Source organism: Eumetopias jubatus, unplaced genomic scaffold (genome assembly GCF_037043125.1).
Source record: "Eumetopias jubatus isolate StellerSeaLion01/CBP00866 unplaced genomic scaffold, mEumJub1_p1.0 scaffold_8, whole genome shotgun sequence".
Classification (NCBI taxonomy): Eukaryota; Metazoa; Chordata; class Mammalia; order Carnivora; family Otariidae; genus Eumetopias; species Eumetopias jubatus.
Genome location: NW_028274814.1, coordinates 118,011,160 through 118,029,610, shown reverse-complemented (window position 1 = coordinate 118,029,610; position 18,451 = coordinate 118,011,160). Strand labels below are relative to the sequence as shown.

Genomic DNA, 18,451 nt, shown 5'->3' with positions numbered 1-18,451 from the left:
AATTCTACAGGAACAGTCAAACTTAAACTTAATTAAGTGGTTAGAAATGGTTCTTCTGCCCAAGATGTCAAAATAATGGAGACTCCTCATAGGAATGAACTATTCTCGCTGTAAGGGAAAAGGGAACAAGTTGATACTGAGGGAATAGCATTATGAAGGAGCCATACTGTCCTGAGGTTGGGGTTGGGTGGGTTGTCATCACTGTGTTATTCTCTTTTCCACAGAGGCTCCACCTCCCAACATCTCAACACCTAAATGACAAGGAAGGGGCACCTGGGTGGCTCAGATGGTTAAGCGTCTGCCTTCAGCTCAGGTCATGGTCCCAGGGTCCTGGGATGGAGCCCCACAGCGGGCTCTCTGCTCAGCGGGAAGCCTGCTTCTCCCTCTCCCACTACCCCTGTTTGTGTTCCCTCTCTCGCTGTGTATCTCTCTGTCAAGTAAATAAATAAAAAAAATTTTTTTTAATGATAAGGAAAACTGGAAAGAAGGGAGAAAGTAATTGTCTCTAAGAAGCGATTGCCTATATAGCTTAGCTTAGCTATTTCTTCTTCCAGGTCAACAGAAAAATCCTAATGGTGTCTTGTCGGCATGACTAGTTCTCAACCCTGACTGTGCAGAGTCAGTTTTTAAAATACAGTTTTCACAGAACCAACCATTTTTTAAAATTACATATGCCCAAGACTGCCTAGCCTCAATGAATTAGAGTTTCTGGTACAGGTGTCCAAACCTTTGTGTCTACAAAGAAAACTGCTCAAGTAATTAAGGAGCACTTGACAAAGGTAGAACTCCAAGGACAGAGACACAGCATTGAAAGAACTTGAAAGCTGGAAGCCAAAAGGGGGGAAAAGTCAGATGAATTTCAGAAGAAATTTAAAAACTAACTTTCCATGCAAAAAGAGTACCATTTAACATTGAGGGGAAAAAGGCAGAAAGATTATGCTACATGACTTAAATTATTATTTTCTCTAAGTTAAGCTCTCTACATAAACCAGAATTTGAAGGATAAAATTCTCTCTAAAAGCATTTTTAGAAGCAGGATTTATGTTTCTATTTTGTTCCACAAATAAAGCCATCTTAGTTTGTGTAACTATAAGGAGCAGTGTGAAATTAGAATCTACATAAGAGTAAAGACACCATGAATAAATCACCACTAACTTTAGAAGTAAAAGTTTATTAATAACATCAGCATTTTCAACTTTTAAAACAGATTTTAATGACACAAATGCTTTAACAAGAGATTTTGATAAAACAAAAGATGTCTGAACGCTAAACCAGAAAACTTATTTAAGCCCACAGCACCATCTAGTGTTGATGCATATGTAACAGAAGGTAGTAATTTCCTGGAACACACAACTCTACTAAAGCATCATCTACATAAACTTCATATGATGTGCTAAGTGACAGGTCCTACAACTACAGGTCTGATATGGAATACTTGTATCTTCCTATTTCTAAGCATTATAAAATAAGACAAACTAGTCACTTATTTGAAATACAAAAAAAAAATTGGGTTAAATAAACCAAAACATTTGAATAAAAACAAAGAAAAACCCTTGGTAAGGCATCCAGTCTTAGTTCTATACTGAATTTCCAAAATCAGCAAATCCTCGTTCTTAAATAGATCCAAACACAACCAAAATTGAACTTTAAAAATGCTAGCAATTGCAATAATGCATTTATGATAGCACAGTTCAGTGTTAAGATGAAAGTTACTTCTATTTCTCCAATTATAAAACATTATAAAGGTGGCATTACTTCTCACTGATGTCCATATCCCATTAGTCTGAAGCTCCTCAAAGAATGGAATCAAGCTTTGTGATTATTTTTATATCTCAATTACCTCACACAGAGCTGGACAGATAAGAGATACTCAATAATGTTCACTGGACAAAATTTATGAAAAAAAATCATCAAATAATGTAATCACACTCTATACCATCATTAATTGTTTTAAGCAAACTTTACTATATATGTTTAATATAAGATATGGAGGGACATCAACTAATATGCCAGGAATATTATATATTATCTCATTTAATTTTCACAGTAAACATATTTTACAAATAAAAACAATACCACCACCACCTCAAAAAGTACATTTAGATTTTCTAAGGTCATACTGTTAGTAAGTGGTGCAGCTGGAATTTTAAACCTGTATCTCTCTGACTTTAAAGCCTGTGCCCTTTCCACGATACCAAGTTGATAGACGTTCAAGCAGAATATCCTAAAGACAAAGATAAAACTTTTTTATACTACGGGTGCCTGGGTGGCTCAGTTGGTTAAGCGACTGCCTTCAGCTCAGGTCATGATCCTTCCCGGGATCAAGTCCCGCAATGGGCTCCCTGCTCAGTGGGGAGTCTGCTTCTCCCTCTGATCTTCCCCCCTTCTCGTGCTCTCTCTCTCTCAAACAAATAAAATCTTTAAAAAAAAAAACTTTATACTACATCAAAGACCATGTTGTTGATCATCCAAAAGAGGAAATTTAATATTTAAAATATAAATCAGACGGAACGCTTATGAGGACACTAAATCTCAAGTTAGAGTCACATTTAGGCCAAGTTCCAAGGCATTGGGGATGGGAGAAAGAGCTCATTCTTCAATAAATACATAAAGATTTATGACTTATGGTTGGAATTGTCATTTGTTTACATTAAAAGAATGCCCATTTACTTGGAAGAACTCTGGGAAGAACATTTAAATTTGCTATCCCCAAATTTCCTCATCTCCATCACTGGCTCTGAGAGTAACTTCCATGCTCTTCAAATGCCTTATTCCAGTTCAGCTGAGACCTTCCCCATCTTGAACACACACTAGGATGTCAGCGTAGGACTATGCCATGGTAACAAAGATACTTAAGAGACAAATTCTTCTCTACTGCTTCTCCTTACTATATATTTGAGTACAGCAAAGCTAGACAGAGCATGAAGGAAAACAGCACAAAGAAGGAAAGGTCTTGAAGAAACTAAATACAGTTAAGATATTACAATACTAATCCCGGTGTTCAGTGCTTATAAATAAGACTATTCAAGTCCTAAGAGCAAGAAAAGAATCAATCATGATAGTCATAAAAGTACTTATGTTGCTTTGCCTGAAATAAAGATTATAATGGGCAACATACCTTAACATCTGAAATAAATGGAGCAGGTTTCAATGTCACAGAACAATAAGTTCGGGATAGCAGGATAGGTGGGGGAGGGGATCTGCTTTTCTTTCTTTTCGAACTTTCCACATATTTTTGATATGAATATAGGGTATTCTGTTCTGCTTCAGTCTTCTCAATTAAAGAATATGCTTCCTATAATAAAGTGTGAACATAGAAAAATACATTTCAAGATTTGAACTGCATTTATATTTGTAGAATTCTGGTAATGTTAAACAACATTATCATGCTATATGTAGCTTTTTGAGCCTCAGTGTTACACATATTTCAAGCATCAAATGATTTTACAAAAGTAAAAAATAGCTACTAAGATTAAGTAAAAAATACTATAAATTAAGTAAGGTAATGGAGTCATATTTATATACCTAGTATGTTCATCATCATTATAATATATCAATATTAGACATTTCACTTTCATATCAAGCCCTCTGAATATCTACCATATTTCAGTGTCCTTAAAAAATTCATAGCACGATCATCTACATTTATACTAAAGAACTGTACACCTACCCTTAATGTAACTTGAAATGTGACTCTCAAGTAATAAGACTATGTGATTTATGAAATGAATATTATTGAAAGCTTCTTACTATCAGCAAGTAGAAATAAAAACACTTATTCTGTAAACCTGAAAGAAAGGCAATCCTTATTTCAAAAGGTAACACATTGAAGGACAACACACAAAACAAAAAACATAAAAGTCAGATCTGAATACTTCCAAAGAAAGTTTATCTGCAATAATAATGCATGTAAATGGGTTAAACTTGTCTTTTAAATTAAATTAAAAAGGCAAAGACTCTTGAATTGAGCTCCAAAGCAAAAATCCATGTAAAGATTAAAATTAAATGGGTAACAGAGGAAAAAATAGCCTTTCCATTGTACTAGGACAATTAGATGTCCACATGCAAAAGTAATAAAGTTGTACCCCTACATCACACTACATACAAATATTAACTCAAAATGAATTACAGAACCAAATGTAAGAGACAAAATTATAAAATTCTTAAAAGGAAACATACAAGTAAATCTTCATAACTTTGGGTTAGGCAATAGTTTCTCAGATATGACACCAGAAGGAAACAAACACACACACACACGTAGATAAACTGAACTTCATCAAAATTTCAAATGATACCATCAAGAAAGTAAAAAGACAACCAAAAGAACGAGAGAAAATAACTGCAAATCATGTATCTGATAAGGGACTTGTATTCAAAATATATAAGAACTGTTACAAGTCAATAATAAAGACAAATAACCTCATTAAAAATGGGGACAAAGGGTTTGAACAGACGTTTCTCCAAAGAAGACATATAAATAGCCAATAAGTACAAAAAAGATGCACAACATCATTGACCATTTAGGGATGAAAATACAAAATTAGCAAGCTAATTCAAGAAGCAGAAAACTTAAATGCAGGATAATGATAGAATAAACTGAGAAAGATATCCAAAAATTTCTTCCCACAACAATGTCAGGCTCAACTGATCTCATTTTTTAAAAATTTCAAATCTTAAGGAACTGATAATTCCTATGACATTTAAAATTTTTCTAACTACAAAGAAAGACAGCTTCTCAAATAATTTTACAAATTATTGTAAGAAAACTTGAAAAATGACTGCACTTAAAAACAGAGCAATCTTCTTACAAATATAAGTGCAAACATTCTAAATAAAATACTAATACATTGAATCTAGCAATATGTTAAAGGAATAACATACTGTAATTATATTCTCTATCTCCCAAGAATACATGGATAATTTAATATTAGGAAGTCTATGAATACAATTTATCTATAAATCAAATGAGAAAAAAATATGATTACAGGCTCAATGACCAAAAAAAATCTGAACTTCTTTAACATTCACTACTAATTTTTTTTTAAAAAAAGAAGAGGTAGAAAGGGAAATCAAAAAAATCTTAAGACAAATGAAAATGGGAACACAACATAGCAAACCCTATGGGATGCAGCAAAAGCAGTTCTAAGAAGGAAGTTTATAGTGCAAATGCTTACATTAAGAAAAAAGAAAGATCTGGGGTGCCTGGGTGGCACAGTCAGTTAAGTGTCCAACTCTTGGTTTCTGCTCAGGTTGTGAGTGCTCATCATAGAGTCTGCTAAAGATTCTCTCTCCCTCTCCCTATGCCCATCCCCCTGCTTACTCTCTCTCTCTCTCTCAAACAAAAATAAATCTTTTTTTTTAAAAGGAAGATCTGAAATAAACAATCTAACTTTACTCTTTAAGGGAACTAGAAAAAGAACAAAAAACTAAGCCCAAAATTAGTAGAAGGAAGGAAATAACACAAATCAGAAGGGAAATAAATGATATAGAGACCTGAAAGATAATAGAAAGGATCAACTAAAATAGGAGCTGGGTTTTTTAAAAGATAAAGCCGACAAATTTTTAGCTAGACTAAGACAAAAAGAGAGAAGACTCAAATTAATAAAACCAGAAATGAAAGAGGAGACATTAAAACTAATACCACTGAAATACAAGGAATCATAAAAGACTACTATGAACATTATACACCAACAAATTGGATAACCTAGAAGAAACTGATAAACAACTAGAAACATACAACTTACTAAAACTGAATCATGGAGAAATAGAAAATATGAACAAGCCAATAACAAGTAAGGAGATGAATCAGTAATCAAAAACCTCCCAATAAAGAAAAGACCAGAATTAGACAATTTCACTGGTGAAGTCTAACAAAAATTTAAAGAATTAATGCCAATCATTCTCAAACTCTTCTAAAAAATTAGAAAGGGACACTTCCACATTGATTTTAAGAGGTTAGCACGACCCTGATACCAAAGCCAGACAAGGACACTACAAGAAGAGAAAACTACAGCTCAACATCCCTGATGAATACAGATGCAAAAATCCTCAACAAAATAAGAGCAAACAAAATTCAAAAGTACAGTAAAAGGATGATTAAAACCATGATGAAACAGGATTATTCCTGGGATGCAAGGATGGCTCAACATAAATGTGATACAAATTAATAAATGTGATACACCACATTCACAAAATGAAGGATAAAAATAATATGATCATTTCAATAGATTCAGAAAAAGAATTTGACAAAATTCAACATCCTTTTATGATAAAAAAAAAACTCTCCACAAACTGGATATAGAAGGAACATAGCTCAAAATAATAAAGGTCTTATATGACAAACCTAATGCTAACATCATACTCAATGATAAAGGTTGAAAGCATTCCCACTAAGATTAGGAATAAGACAAGAGCGCCCACTCTTACCACTCTTATTCAACATGGTACCAGACATCCTAGCCAAAGCAATCAGAAAAAGGTATCTAAATAAAAAAGAAAGAAGGAAATTGTCTCTGTTTACAGATAACATGATTATATATATAGAAACTGTAAAGACTCCACCAACACTGTTAGAATCAATAAACAAATTCAGTAAATTTGCAGGATCCAAAAATTAACTTACAAAAATCAGTTGTATTTCTATACACGAACAACAAACTATCCACCCAAAATTAAGAAAACAATCCCATTTGAAATAGTATCAAAAATAAGAAAATAGGAATAAATTTAACCAAGGAGGTAAAAAAGGTCTATGCACTGAAAACTATAAAATATTTATGAAAAAAATTAAAGAAGACACAAATAAATGGAAAAATACCCCGTGTTCATGGATAGGAAGAATTAATATTGTTGAAATATCCCTACAACCCAAAATGATCTACAAATTCAATGCAATCTTTATCAAAATTCTAATAGCATTTGTCACATAAATAGAAAAGGCAATCTTAAAATTCGTATAGAATGACAAAAGATCCAAATAGCTAAAACAGGCTTGAGCAAGAAGAGCAACACTGGAGATATCACTTCGTGATCTCAAACAAAGCTATAGTAATTAAATAGCATGGGAAGGAAGGAAGGAAGGAAGGAAGGAAGGAAGGAAGGAAGGAAGGAAGGAGAAAGAAAGAAAGGAAAGGAAAGAAAAACCAATGGAATAGAATAGAGAGCCCAGAAATATGGTCAACTGGAGAATATTCCATGGGCACTAGAGAAGAATGTATATTCTGTTGCTTTGGGATGGAATGTTCTGAATATATTTGTGAAGTCCACTTGGTCCAGTGTGTCATTTAAAGTCTTTATTTCCTTGTTGATCTTTTGCTTAGATGATCTGTCCATTTCAGTGAGGGGAGTGTTAAGTCCCCCACTATTATTGTATTGTTGTCCATGTGTTTCTTTGCTTTTGTTATTAATTGGCTTATATAATTGGCTGCTCCCATGTTAGGGGCACAAAGATTTACAAATGTTAGATCTTGTTGGATAGACCCTGTAAGTATGATATAGTGTCCTTCCTCATCTCTTATTATAGTCTTTGGTTTAAAATCTAATTTGTCTGATATAAGGATTGCCACACCAGCTTTCTTCTGGACATTTCCTTACACTACACACAAAAACAGACTCAAAATGGTTGAAAGACCTAAATGTGAGAGAAGAATCCATCAAAATCCTAAAGAAGAACACAGGCAGCAACCTCTTCAACCTCAGCCGCAGCAACTTCTTCCTAGAAACATCACCAAAGGCAAGGGAAGCAAGGGCAAAAATGAACTATTGGGATTTCATCAAGATAAAAAGTTTTTGCACAGCAAAGGAAACAGTCAACAAAACCAAAAGACAACTGACAGAATGGGAGAAGATACATGCAAATGACATCTCAGATAAAGGGCTAGTATCCAAAATCTATAAAGAACTTATCAAACTCAACACCCAAAGAACAAATGATCCAATCAAGAAATGGGCAGAAGACATGAACAGACATTTTTCCAAAGAAGACATCCAAATGGCCAACAGACACATGAAAAAGTGCTCAACATCGCTCGGCATCAGGGAAATCCAAATCAAAACCTCAATGAGATACCACCTCACACCCGTCAGAATGGCTAAAATTACCAAGTCAGGAAACGACAGATGTTGGCGGGGATGCGGAGAAAGGGGAACCCTCCTACACTGTTGGTGGGAATGCAAGCCGGTGCAGCCACTCTGGAAAACAGTATGGAGGTTCCTCAAACAGTTGAAAATAGAGCTACCGTACGACCCAGCAATTGCACTACTGGGTATTTACACCAAAGATACAAATGTAGGGATCCAAAGGGGCACGTGCACCCCAACGTTTATAGCAGCAATGTCCACTATAGGCAAACTATGGAAAGAGCCAAGATGTCCATCGATAGATGAATGGATAAAGAAGATGTGGTATATATATACAATGGAATATTATGTAGCAATCAAAAGAAATGAAATCTTGCCATTTGCAACGATGTGGCTGGAACTGGAGGGTATTATGCTAAGCAAAATAAGTCAATCAGAGAAAGACATGTATCATATGATCTCACTGATATGAGGAATTCTTAATCTTAGGAAACAAACTGAGGGTTGCTGGAGTGGTGGGGGGTGGGAGGGATGGGGTGGCTGGGTGATAGACATTGGGGAGGGTGTGTGCTATGGTGAGCACTGTGAATTGTGTAAGACTGTTGAATCACAGACCTGTACCTCTGAAACAAAAAATACATTATATGTTAAAAAAAAAAAAAGAAGATAGCAGGAAGGGAAAAATGAAGGGGGGGAAATTGGAGGGGGAGATGAACCATGAGAGACTATGGACTCTGAGAAACAAACTGAGGGTTCTAGAAGGGAGGGGGGTGGGGGATGTGTTAGCCTGGTGATGGGTATTAAGGAGGGCACGTACTGAATGGAGCACTGGGTGTTACACACAAACAATGAATCGTGGAACACTACACCAAAAACTAATGATGTAATGTATGGTGATTAACATAACATAATAAAATTAAATTAAAAAAAAGAAATATGGTCAACTAATTTTTGACAAAGTCACCAAGAATATACAATGAGGAAAGGATAGTCTCTTCAATAAATGGTGCTGGGAAAAGTGGATATCCATACTCAAAAGAATGAAATCAGACCCTTAATTTACTGTACACAAAAATTAACTCAAGGGGCGCCTGGGCGGCTCAGTCATTAAGCAGCTGCCTTCAGCTCAGGTCATGATCCTAGGGTCCTGGGATCGAGCCCCACATCGGGCTTTCTGCTTGGTGGAAAGCCTGCTTCTCCCCCTCCCACTCCCCCTGCTTGTGTTCCCTCTCTCGCTATGTCTCTGTCTGTCAAATAAATAGATAAAATCTTAAAAAAAAAAATCAACTCAAAATGCATTAGAGACTTAAACATAAGACCTGAAACCATAAAACTCCTAGAAAAAAGCATAAAGGAAAAGCTCCTTGACATTGGTTTTGGCAACAAATTTTTGGATCCTACAACAGAAGTATAGGCAACAAAAACAAAAATAAATAAGCTAAAAAGCTTCTGCACAGCATAGGAAAAAATCAACAAAATGAAAAGGCAACCTATGGAATTGGAAGAAAATATCTGTAAACAATACATTCAATAAGGGCTTGATATCCGAGATATATAAGTAACTCTTAACTCAATAGCAATCAATCAATCAAATGATTTAAAAATGGGCAAAAAACCTGAATAGACATTTTTCTAAAAAAGACATTCAAATGGCCAACAGGTACATGAAAAGATGATCAACATCACTAATATCAGGGAAATGCAAATCAAAACCACCATGAGATATCGCCTCACACCTGTTAGGATGTCTATTATCAAAAAAACAAATGATAACAAATGTTGGTGAGGATCTGGAGAAAAGAGAACACTTGTACAATGTTAGTAAGGATGTGAACTGGTATAACCAATATGATAAACAGTATGGAGGTTGCTCAAAAAATTAAAAATGTAACTATCGAATGATCCAGCAATCACACTTCTGGGTACTTATCCAAAGGAAATGAAATCATTATCTTAAAGAGATATCTGCACTCCTGTGTTCATTGCAGCAATATTCACAACAACCAAGATATAAAAACAATCCAAGTGTCTACTGATAGATGAATAGATAAAGAAAATGTGTCACACATATACAATGGAATATTATTCAGCCTTAGAAGGAAACCCTGACATTTGGGACAACATGTATGACCTTGAGGACATTATGCTGAGTGAAATGAGCCAGATGGAGAAAGAGAAATACTATATGGTATCGTGTATATGTGTGATCTAAAAAAAAATAAAAGTAAAGCTCATAGAAACAGAAAGTAGAATGGTGGTTGCCGAGGGCAAGCGGTTGGGGAGGGGAATGGGTGCACAAACTTCCAGTTATAAAGTTCTGAAGATCTATTGTACAGTATGGTGATGACACTTAAAAACAGTGTACTTGTGGGACGCCTGGGTGGCTCAGTCGTTAAGCGTCTGCCTTCGGCTCAGGTCATGATCCCAAGGTCCTGGGATCAAGTTCCACGTCGGGCTCCTTGCTCAGTGAGGAGTCTGCTTCTCCCTCTCCCTCTGCTGCTCCCCCTGCTTGTGCTCTCTCTCTCTCTCTGACAAATAAATAAATAAAAATCTTTAAAAAAAAAAAGTGCTTTCTCTTAAAAAAAAAGTGTACTTGAAATTTGCTACAGATGCTACAAACAGATCTTAAATGTTCTCACCCCCCCAAAAAAAGTAACTTAGCCATCAAAAAGAATGAAATCTTGCCATTTACAACAACATGGATGGAACTAGAGGGTATTATGCTAAGCGAAATAAGTTAATCAAAGACAAATATCATATGATTTCACTCCTATGTGGAATTTAAGAAACAAAATGAACATAGGGGAAGGGAAGGACAAATAAAATAAGACAAAATCAGAGAGGGAGACATACCATAAGAGACTCTTAACTACAGGAAACAACCTGAGGGTTGCTGGAGGGGTGGTGGGTGGGGGGATGAGGTAACTGGGTGATGGACATCAAGGAGGGCACTTGATATAGTGAGCACTGGGTGTTATATGCAACTGATGAATCACTAAATTCTACCTCTGAAACTAAAAGTACACTATATATTAAATTGAATTTAAATTAAAAATGTTTAAAAGGTAACTATATGTTGTGATAAATGTGTTAATTAAGCTGCTTGTGGTAATTATTTCATAATGTACAGTAGACTCTGCTTATCCACAGGGATACATTCCAAGATCCCTGAAGCCACCGATAGTATTAAACCCTATATATACTATGTGTTTCCTCATACATACATACAGTAAAATTTAATTTATAAATTAGACATAGCAAGGGATTAATAATAGCTAATAAAATAGAACAATTATAACAATATATTGTAATGAAAGTTATGTGAATGTGGTCTCTCTCTCAAAATATCTTGTTGTACTGCACTCACCCTCTTCTTGTGATGATGTGAGAAGATAAAAGGTCTACATGATGAGATGAAGTGAGAGGGGAATGACGTAGGCACTGTGACGTAGCTTTAGGCTACTACTATTGACCTTCTGATGATACGTCAAAAGGAAAATCATCTACTTCCAGACTGTGGTTGACTGCGGGTAACTGAAACTGCAGAAAGCTAAACCACAGCTATGAGGAGACCACTGCATAAATATATCAAATCATCATGTTGTACATTCGAAATATTTTACAATTTTATTTGCCAATTATGCCTCAGTAAAGCTGGGGGGAGGGAGTGGCAAACCTCAATAAACTAGGAAAGCTCTTTCTTTAGCATGAGAAAAATATTAATTTTAGCCAATAGTCAAAATTATGGCTATTAGTGAAACACTAAAAGAATGATCAATAAAATCCAGGAGACACAATGCCACTATTCCTTTTTATTCTGGAAGTTCTAGCCAATTTAATAAATTTAAGAAAAGAAATCCTAAAAAATAGAAGACAAATGTCTGTCAAATTTCAAATACATTTCACTCTCTTACAAAACCTGTGCTGTTTCCTCTGCAGAAGACATGTTAAGTTCAAAGCTTCCATTTGGAGATCTGGACTTGAGCTCAAATGAAAGGGTAAGACTTTCCGTGAGTCATTTGCCTAAAAGTGATATTTAAAGTTGAGTGAGTAAACCATTTCCCTTTGGGAGTGTAGATTATAAAACACTAGTACCATACATTTTTTTCTAAAATAAAGATTGACCTAAATTGAGATCAGAATTAACTCATTTTTATTTTTATAGGAAATGGTTGACATTCAGGTCTAAAATCATTAGTTGTGATTAAAATTTATCTATAATAATAAATGGGTTTTTTAATTCTGCTTGTTCTGTGCCAGGAGACCTTGAAAATTTTTTTTGGCTTTATAGTTCAAAAATCTTAGCCATCTGCATAGGACAATCATTTCTTCATGTGAGAAGGGTTGTATTATATGGTAACCATGTTTCTAGGGCCTACATGCCAAAGACCTTAACTGTTTAGACTCAAAAGTTAATTTATAGACACACGGTGCTCAGTATAACTTGAATCATTGAATGAATGACTCAACCAAGGAGCAAAGAATGGCATCTGTTATCCCTTATCATCTCTACTTTTTCACTCATTCAACCAAACTGAGGAAAAAAATGGAGAAAATGGATGGAAAGAAAGATGTTGAAGGAGCTATGTCATAAAACACTGTGAGTCAAGGCATCAGCAGGGCCTAGTCAAGCCAGAGGACACAACAAGCACAGGGCGGGGCAGAGGCTCATTCAGCTTTCCACCCTCTGCCACAGATGACACACCAGATTTGGCTCCCTGAGAGGACAGATGGGCCCACAGAGCAGGGTTCCCTTGAAAGGCAACAACAGGTAGGAGCTTGGTAAGAGGCCAGAATTGAAATGAGGAAGAAGCCTGAGCAGAAAAGGTAAGTAGATTCCCCAGATAACTGTGGAAAATTTTTAAGAAATTCCTACTTGAACAGAAGGTAGATGAAAGCTATTATATTTTGAACATTAAATGTTAATGTGACTTCATTCGCGTCACAGACTGGAGACCAAGATATTTTAGACTGCCTAAGAATAGGTGAAATCAGCCTAAGGAAAAATTATGCAACACAAGGGAAGAGACCAGCGCCTTGAAAGTTTCCCTCCTCTGGATTATGTATGCAGCCTAAAAAATGCACCAGCAGCATTGGTTTGCTGGCCCTAATATTAACACAGACTGCCTCTGATCCTATCTCAACTGACTGGCCAACTGCCCTGGGGTTTCTACACTTACTCCCAAAATTCGCCTCGGCAATTCATGCTCTAGTGAACCAGTCAGACACTAGCACCTTCTGACTTGATTCTAGCAGCTTCTCTCTGCATATCCGGGAACCCAACTGAGATTTTTTTTAAACTTCCTGCTTTCTGTCATGGGTTATACACAGATATTTCTCAAACATGGCTGTTATTCAGTATCATCTATGAAACTTGTTTAAAAATTAAGATAGTCCATCCCCAACTCTGAACCTATTTAGTAAAAATCTCCAGGGGTGGGCCTTAAGCATCTGTATTATTAACAACTGTTGAGGGTACTTTTGAAGTACACTAGGGACTGGGAACCACTGACTGAGATGAGTTAATCAGCCTCCTTCCCTTTCTCTCAGTCTCTAGTCTCCTCAACCTCCAGTCTTCTAGCCCTTCAATGGTTCCTCCTATACTTGTTACAGTGCTAACTCCACCACAGGCTTTGTGTTCTGACCACGATTAATACTTGCTAGCTTTATCTCCCTCTCTACTCTTTTCTCCCAGAACTACTGCCTATCCAACCTAACCTTCAAAACCATAAAAAAAAATAAAAAGTCACTCATTCCCTGAGAAGTTATGCTTGTCATGCCTCAGAGCTTTTCCCATGAAACTTCCTCTTCCTGGAGGGTTTTACATCCTTTTCTGTGCTTCAAGATCCACTCAAACATCACCTCTAAATCCTCCCAAAGAAGTCCCACACATTTAGGTACTTATTCTCTTCATTTTCCACTCTTTATTTTAGCATGTATTACACAATATGAGCGTCTTGTTAGCAAGGACAGTACTTTATCTCTTTAGGTTCAATAAACATGTTCTTAATGAAATACATGAAATTATGACAGATGAGGATGATCTATAATGCATTTTAAGACAGTATGTTTAAAATATTCTGATTGGAAAATAAATTAAGTAATTAAATGTTCTGATTGAGTCTTGATTAATTTTAACTCCCTAACTCAGATTTCATGGCCCAATTTGAAAGAGATTAATCAAAGTACTAAATTTTTTAAGACTTTATTTATTTGTCAGAGAGAGAACACAAGTAGGGGGAGCGGCAGGCAGAGCAGGCAAGGGAGAAGCAGGCCCCCCACTGAGCAAGGAGCCCAATGCAGGACTTGATTCCAAGACCCTGGATCATGACCTGAGCTGAAGGCAGACACTCAACCGACCGGGCCACCCAGGCATCCCTAAAAGTACTAAATTTTTAAATAAAAGGTAACAAAAGTCTAAAACACAGTCCTTAATTTATGTAAATCAGATAAATTCTATAAAAATAGAACTCAAGGTAAAACCTAATGCTAGTTGGAAAATCCAAACTTAGTGAGCCAAATCATTGAGCTGCTAAAAGCATTCCATTTATAAGAAAGCGATTAGTATACTAATTAGAAAAATATCTGCACCCCATGTTCATTGCAACATTATTTACAACAGCCAAGACATGTTATATATATTCATCATATATATATGTGAATTGCAATATACGAATATGCAATTCATATATATGAATATGCAATTCATACATATGTGAATATACAACTCATATATATATATATAAACATACAATTCACATATATGTAAATGTTATCTAGCCATAGAAAAAGAATGAAATCTTGCCATTTGTTACAACATGGGTGGACTCTGAGGGCATTATGTTAAGTTAAATAAGTCAGAGAAAGACAAATACCATATGATGCCATGCATATACGGAATCTTTAAAAAAAAAGAAAAAGAAAACAAGTAGATAGGGAAGCCTGGGTGGCTCAGTCGGTTGGGCATCTGCCTTCAGCTCGGGTCATGATCTCGGGGTCCTGGGATCGGGCCCTGCATCGGGCTCCCTGCTCAGTGGGGAGCCTGCTTCTCCCTCTGCCTGCCACTCCACCTGCTTGTGCTCTCTCTCTCTCTCTCAAACAAATAAATAAATAAAATCTTAAAAAAAAAAAAGGTAGATAGATACAGAAAACAGACTGGTGGTTGCCAGAGGTTGGGGGTGGGAGGTAGGGCAAAATGGGTGAAGGTCAAAATGTACAAATTTTCAGTTATAAAATGAATAACTCATGGGGATATAATGTACAGGCTAGTGACTATAGTTAATAATATTGTATTGCTTATTTGAAAGTTCTTAGAGAGTAAATCTGAAAAGTTCTCATCACAAGAAAAAAAATTTTGTAACTGATGACATACATAAGTTAATAAAATTTATTGTGGTGATCATTTAGCAATATATACAAATATAAAATCATTACACTGTGTACCTAAAATATAATGTTTATGTCAATCATATATCAATTTTTTACAAAGAAAGTGATTAGGGCTTTTTAAAGGGGGTTCCTCAAATAGAAGGAGGAAATATCACCAGAGAATTAGTCCCAAAACCTCAAGAAAGAGAATTCCCATGAAACCAGCTCTATTCAACTGTGAAAAGAGAAAGTGTGAGGTGCCTGGGTGGCTCAGTTGGTTAAGAGTCCAACTCTTGATTTCAGCTCAGGTCATGATTTCAGGGTCGTGGGATTGAGCCCTGAAGCAGGCTCTGTGCTAAACGCAGAATCTGTTTGTCCCTCTCCCTCTGCTCCTCCCCCGCTTGTGCTCTCTCTCTCGCTCTCAAATAAATAAATAAATAAATAATCTTTTTTAAAAAAGAGAGAAAGTGTTATCAATATGGACATCACTGTTGCCTATATGTCCAACACATTGTCTAATGTGTCCACAAAAACATACTGTTTTATTGCCAGAAAATAGCACTGAAGTCCAAAGTACTACTGTCTGAATGTAAATCTCTCTGCCTATAGTTTCCATTAGAGAAATAAACCTGCCTCTTTTTAGAAGTTATTCAGTGCTTATGAGGACAGATTAATATTAAATACACTGGACAACAGCTTAACATCCACAGTGCAGCAAGACACTGAGGGAAAGATGTAAGACAGTCTTCAAGGTCATGATTAACAACTATCCATAAAAAACTATCATAAGACTGGAATGATAAAGTGCCATATTTACTACTTGTCTAGTAGACCTCCTGAGGTATATTCTGGAGGCTCAGCACTATTATGTACATTTCAGAAGGAGATGAAAAGTAGGTTAAGTCATATCCAAGAATCCTGGCAAGGAGTATTTTTTGATTGCTGAGAATAAAATATACTACTTATAAGATCAATCTAAGAGAAAACACAAAAAGAAATGTATAGCTTGATAAATGAAAATACATCTAGAGCACCAAAAAATAGTTCTGATACGATAAAACAAAATGTTCCAGAATGCCTAAAGTGGGAGATAGAGTAGTAGTAATAACAATAATAATGGCTAACATTTATTGATTGCTTATTCTGTCCCAAATGCTAAGCATTTTATATGCATCATTTCCTTGAATCTTCCCAAGAACTTCCATTTTACATATGAAGAAATTAAAACTTAAGAGAGCATAAGTAACTTGACCTTGGTCATACAGCTAGTCAGTGGCAAAACCAAAACTCTAATCCAAAACCCTATCCTCCTAACCACTATGTATTTTGTCTTATCAATACAAAGCTAAGTTAAAAAGAAGCATGGAAAGGCAACCTGGATGGTTTCCTGAAATAACCTTAAAACCTGAAATGGAAATTAGCTAAAATCTTGTCAGTACTTTGAAGTCTAAAAGGGCAAAACATGACCTCATGGGAGGGGGTCAGAATCAGAAAGGGTTTGCTCTTAATGAGGAAGACTTCAGCGTAGAACAATTAAAAAGGACTGATAAGATCTCTGGGGGAAAAAAATGATTCACATATATTCTTCCCCGAAAAGCAAATAGAACTGATTTGACTAAAATGCTATAAAATAGGAAAAATAATTATACTTAGTAATCCAATTACAGCTAACCTAGTTAATAGAGTGGTATTTAGGAGACATGAAGGTAGAAATTTGAGAAATAGTAAAGCCAGGAGTTATTAGAACCTCGAGCGGTCTAGGCTTCTTCATTAGTTCTGGTTCCAAAATACAACCATAAAATTAGATTGTGTCAATTACAAAAAATAATCTGCTAATCCATAATGCTCCTTTGCTTAGAGTTGAAGCAATATGACTGGATTTTGGAACTGCCAAAGTCATCTCAACTACCAATTTGTTTAGGTTCCAACAAATAGAATTAGGAGAAAACTAGATGCATCAGTTGGGGTTCTTTGAACCAGGAGCAAGAGGAAAACCATGCCGGGACCACAGCAGGTCCAAAGAGGTAAGAGGGTCTACAGAACAGAATCATAATAGTCTGATCAGTACACGAGCGTTGGAAAGAATGAATGTCAACTAGTTTTAGTCTTTTTATCCCTCCACTCAAGATCTAATTCCAAGAAGGGAGGTCCAAACTGGCTTCACTCACGTCACTAGTCCTCTGACTGGCTAGCAGAGAAGAAAGCCCCGGAAAAGTCCCACCCGACTACATCTAAAAGGGAAGGAGGAATTCCTCAAAAGGTGATATTTGGAAGGGGAAATGGGTGCTGGACAGAAAACAGCAATATAAAACCCTGCCCTTGTAACACTTACCTTGGATTGAGGAATATTCCTGCTTCTTCCCAAAAAGAAATCCCATCTGCACAGAGACTGAATGTCTGGCTGGGAGACTGAAGTGGACTAAGAGCAACAACCATAAGCCACACGACCAGCGCTCTACTTGATCAGAAGTAGATCAGGGACGTCTGAGACTAGTTCCAGGTGCAATCCATTAAAGTAAATCTGTGATATATCGTGTAAAAAAGCCAACATGGACTTCCAGAAGTCCAATACCAAGACAGGAAAATGGGGGATAGAATCCCCATAATAATAATTTTTTAAAAAGACCAGTCATTTCATTTAGAAAGCTAACAAGCTATTATCAAAGGTTTGTACCTCAGTCCTAGCAACAAGTTGGTCCACTTTTAACTGATTAGGAATAAAACGGACACCTGATGAGATTATACAGCTCCACAAGGTCAGGAAACTTTTGAAAAACTACAACAGGGTATGAATTATTTAAAAGTTCTGAAAAGATCCAGGCTTTTTAAACCTTTTTATGGTACCAGGTGATGCATCAGTTACTGATCTGGGGATAATTTTATTACAAGATCATGATAATGTAAAACATTCTGTAATATACCCCAGTAGAAAAAGATTGCCAAGGGAAAGAAATTTATTTGTCTTCTTCAAAGAAAGAAAGTTTGGCAATTATTTGAGCCATAA

At 36.0% G+C, this 18,451-nt stretch overlaps 1 protein-coding gene across 4 annotated transcripts in view; it reads right to left on the bottom strand.

Annotated features, from left to right (window-relative positions):
• CFAP54 (cilia and flagella associated protein 54) overlaps window positions 1-18,451 on the bottom strand; it is a 296,408-nt gene that overhangs the window by 204,966 nt on the left and 72,991 nt on the right. For all 4 annotated transcript variants that reach the window (XM_088025290.1, XM_088025291.1, XM_028105379.1 and 1 more), the window contains exon 20: window positions 3,119-3,295. In XM_088025290.1, coding sequence (XP_087881416.1) covers window positions 3,119-3,295 — 177 coding nt within the window. The remainder of the gene's footprint in view (window positions 1-3,118; window positions 3,296-18,451) is intronic.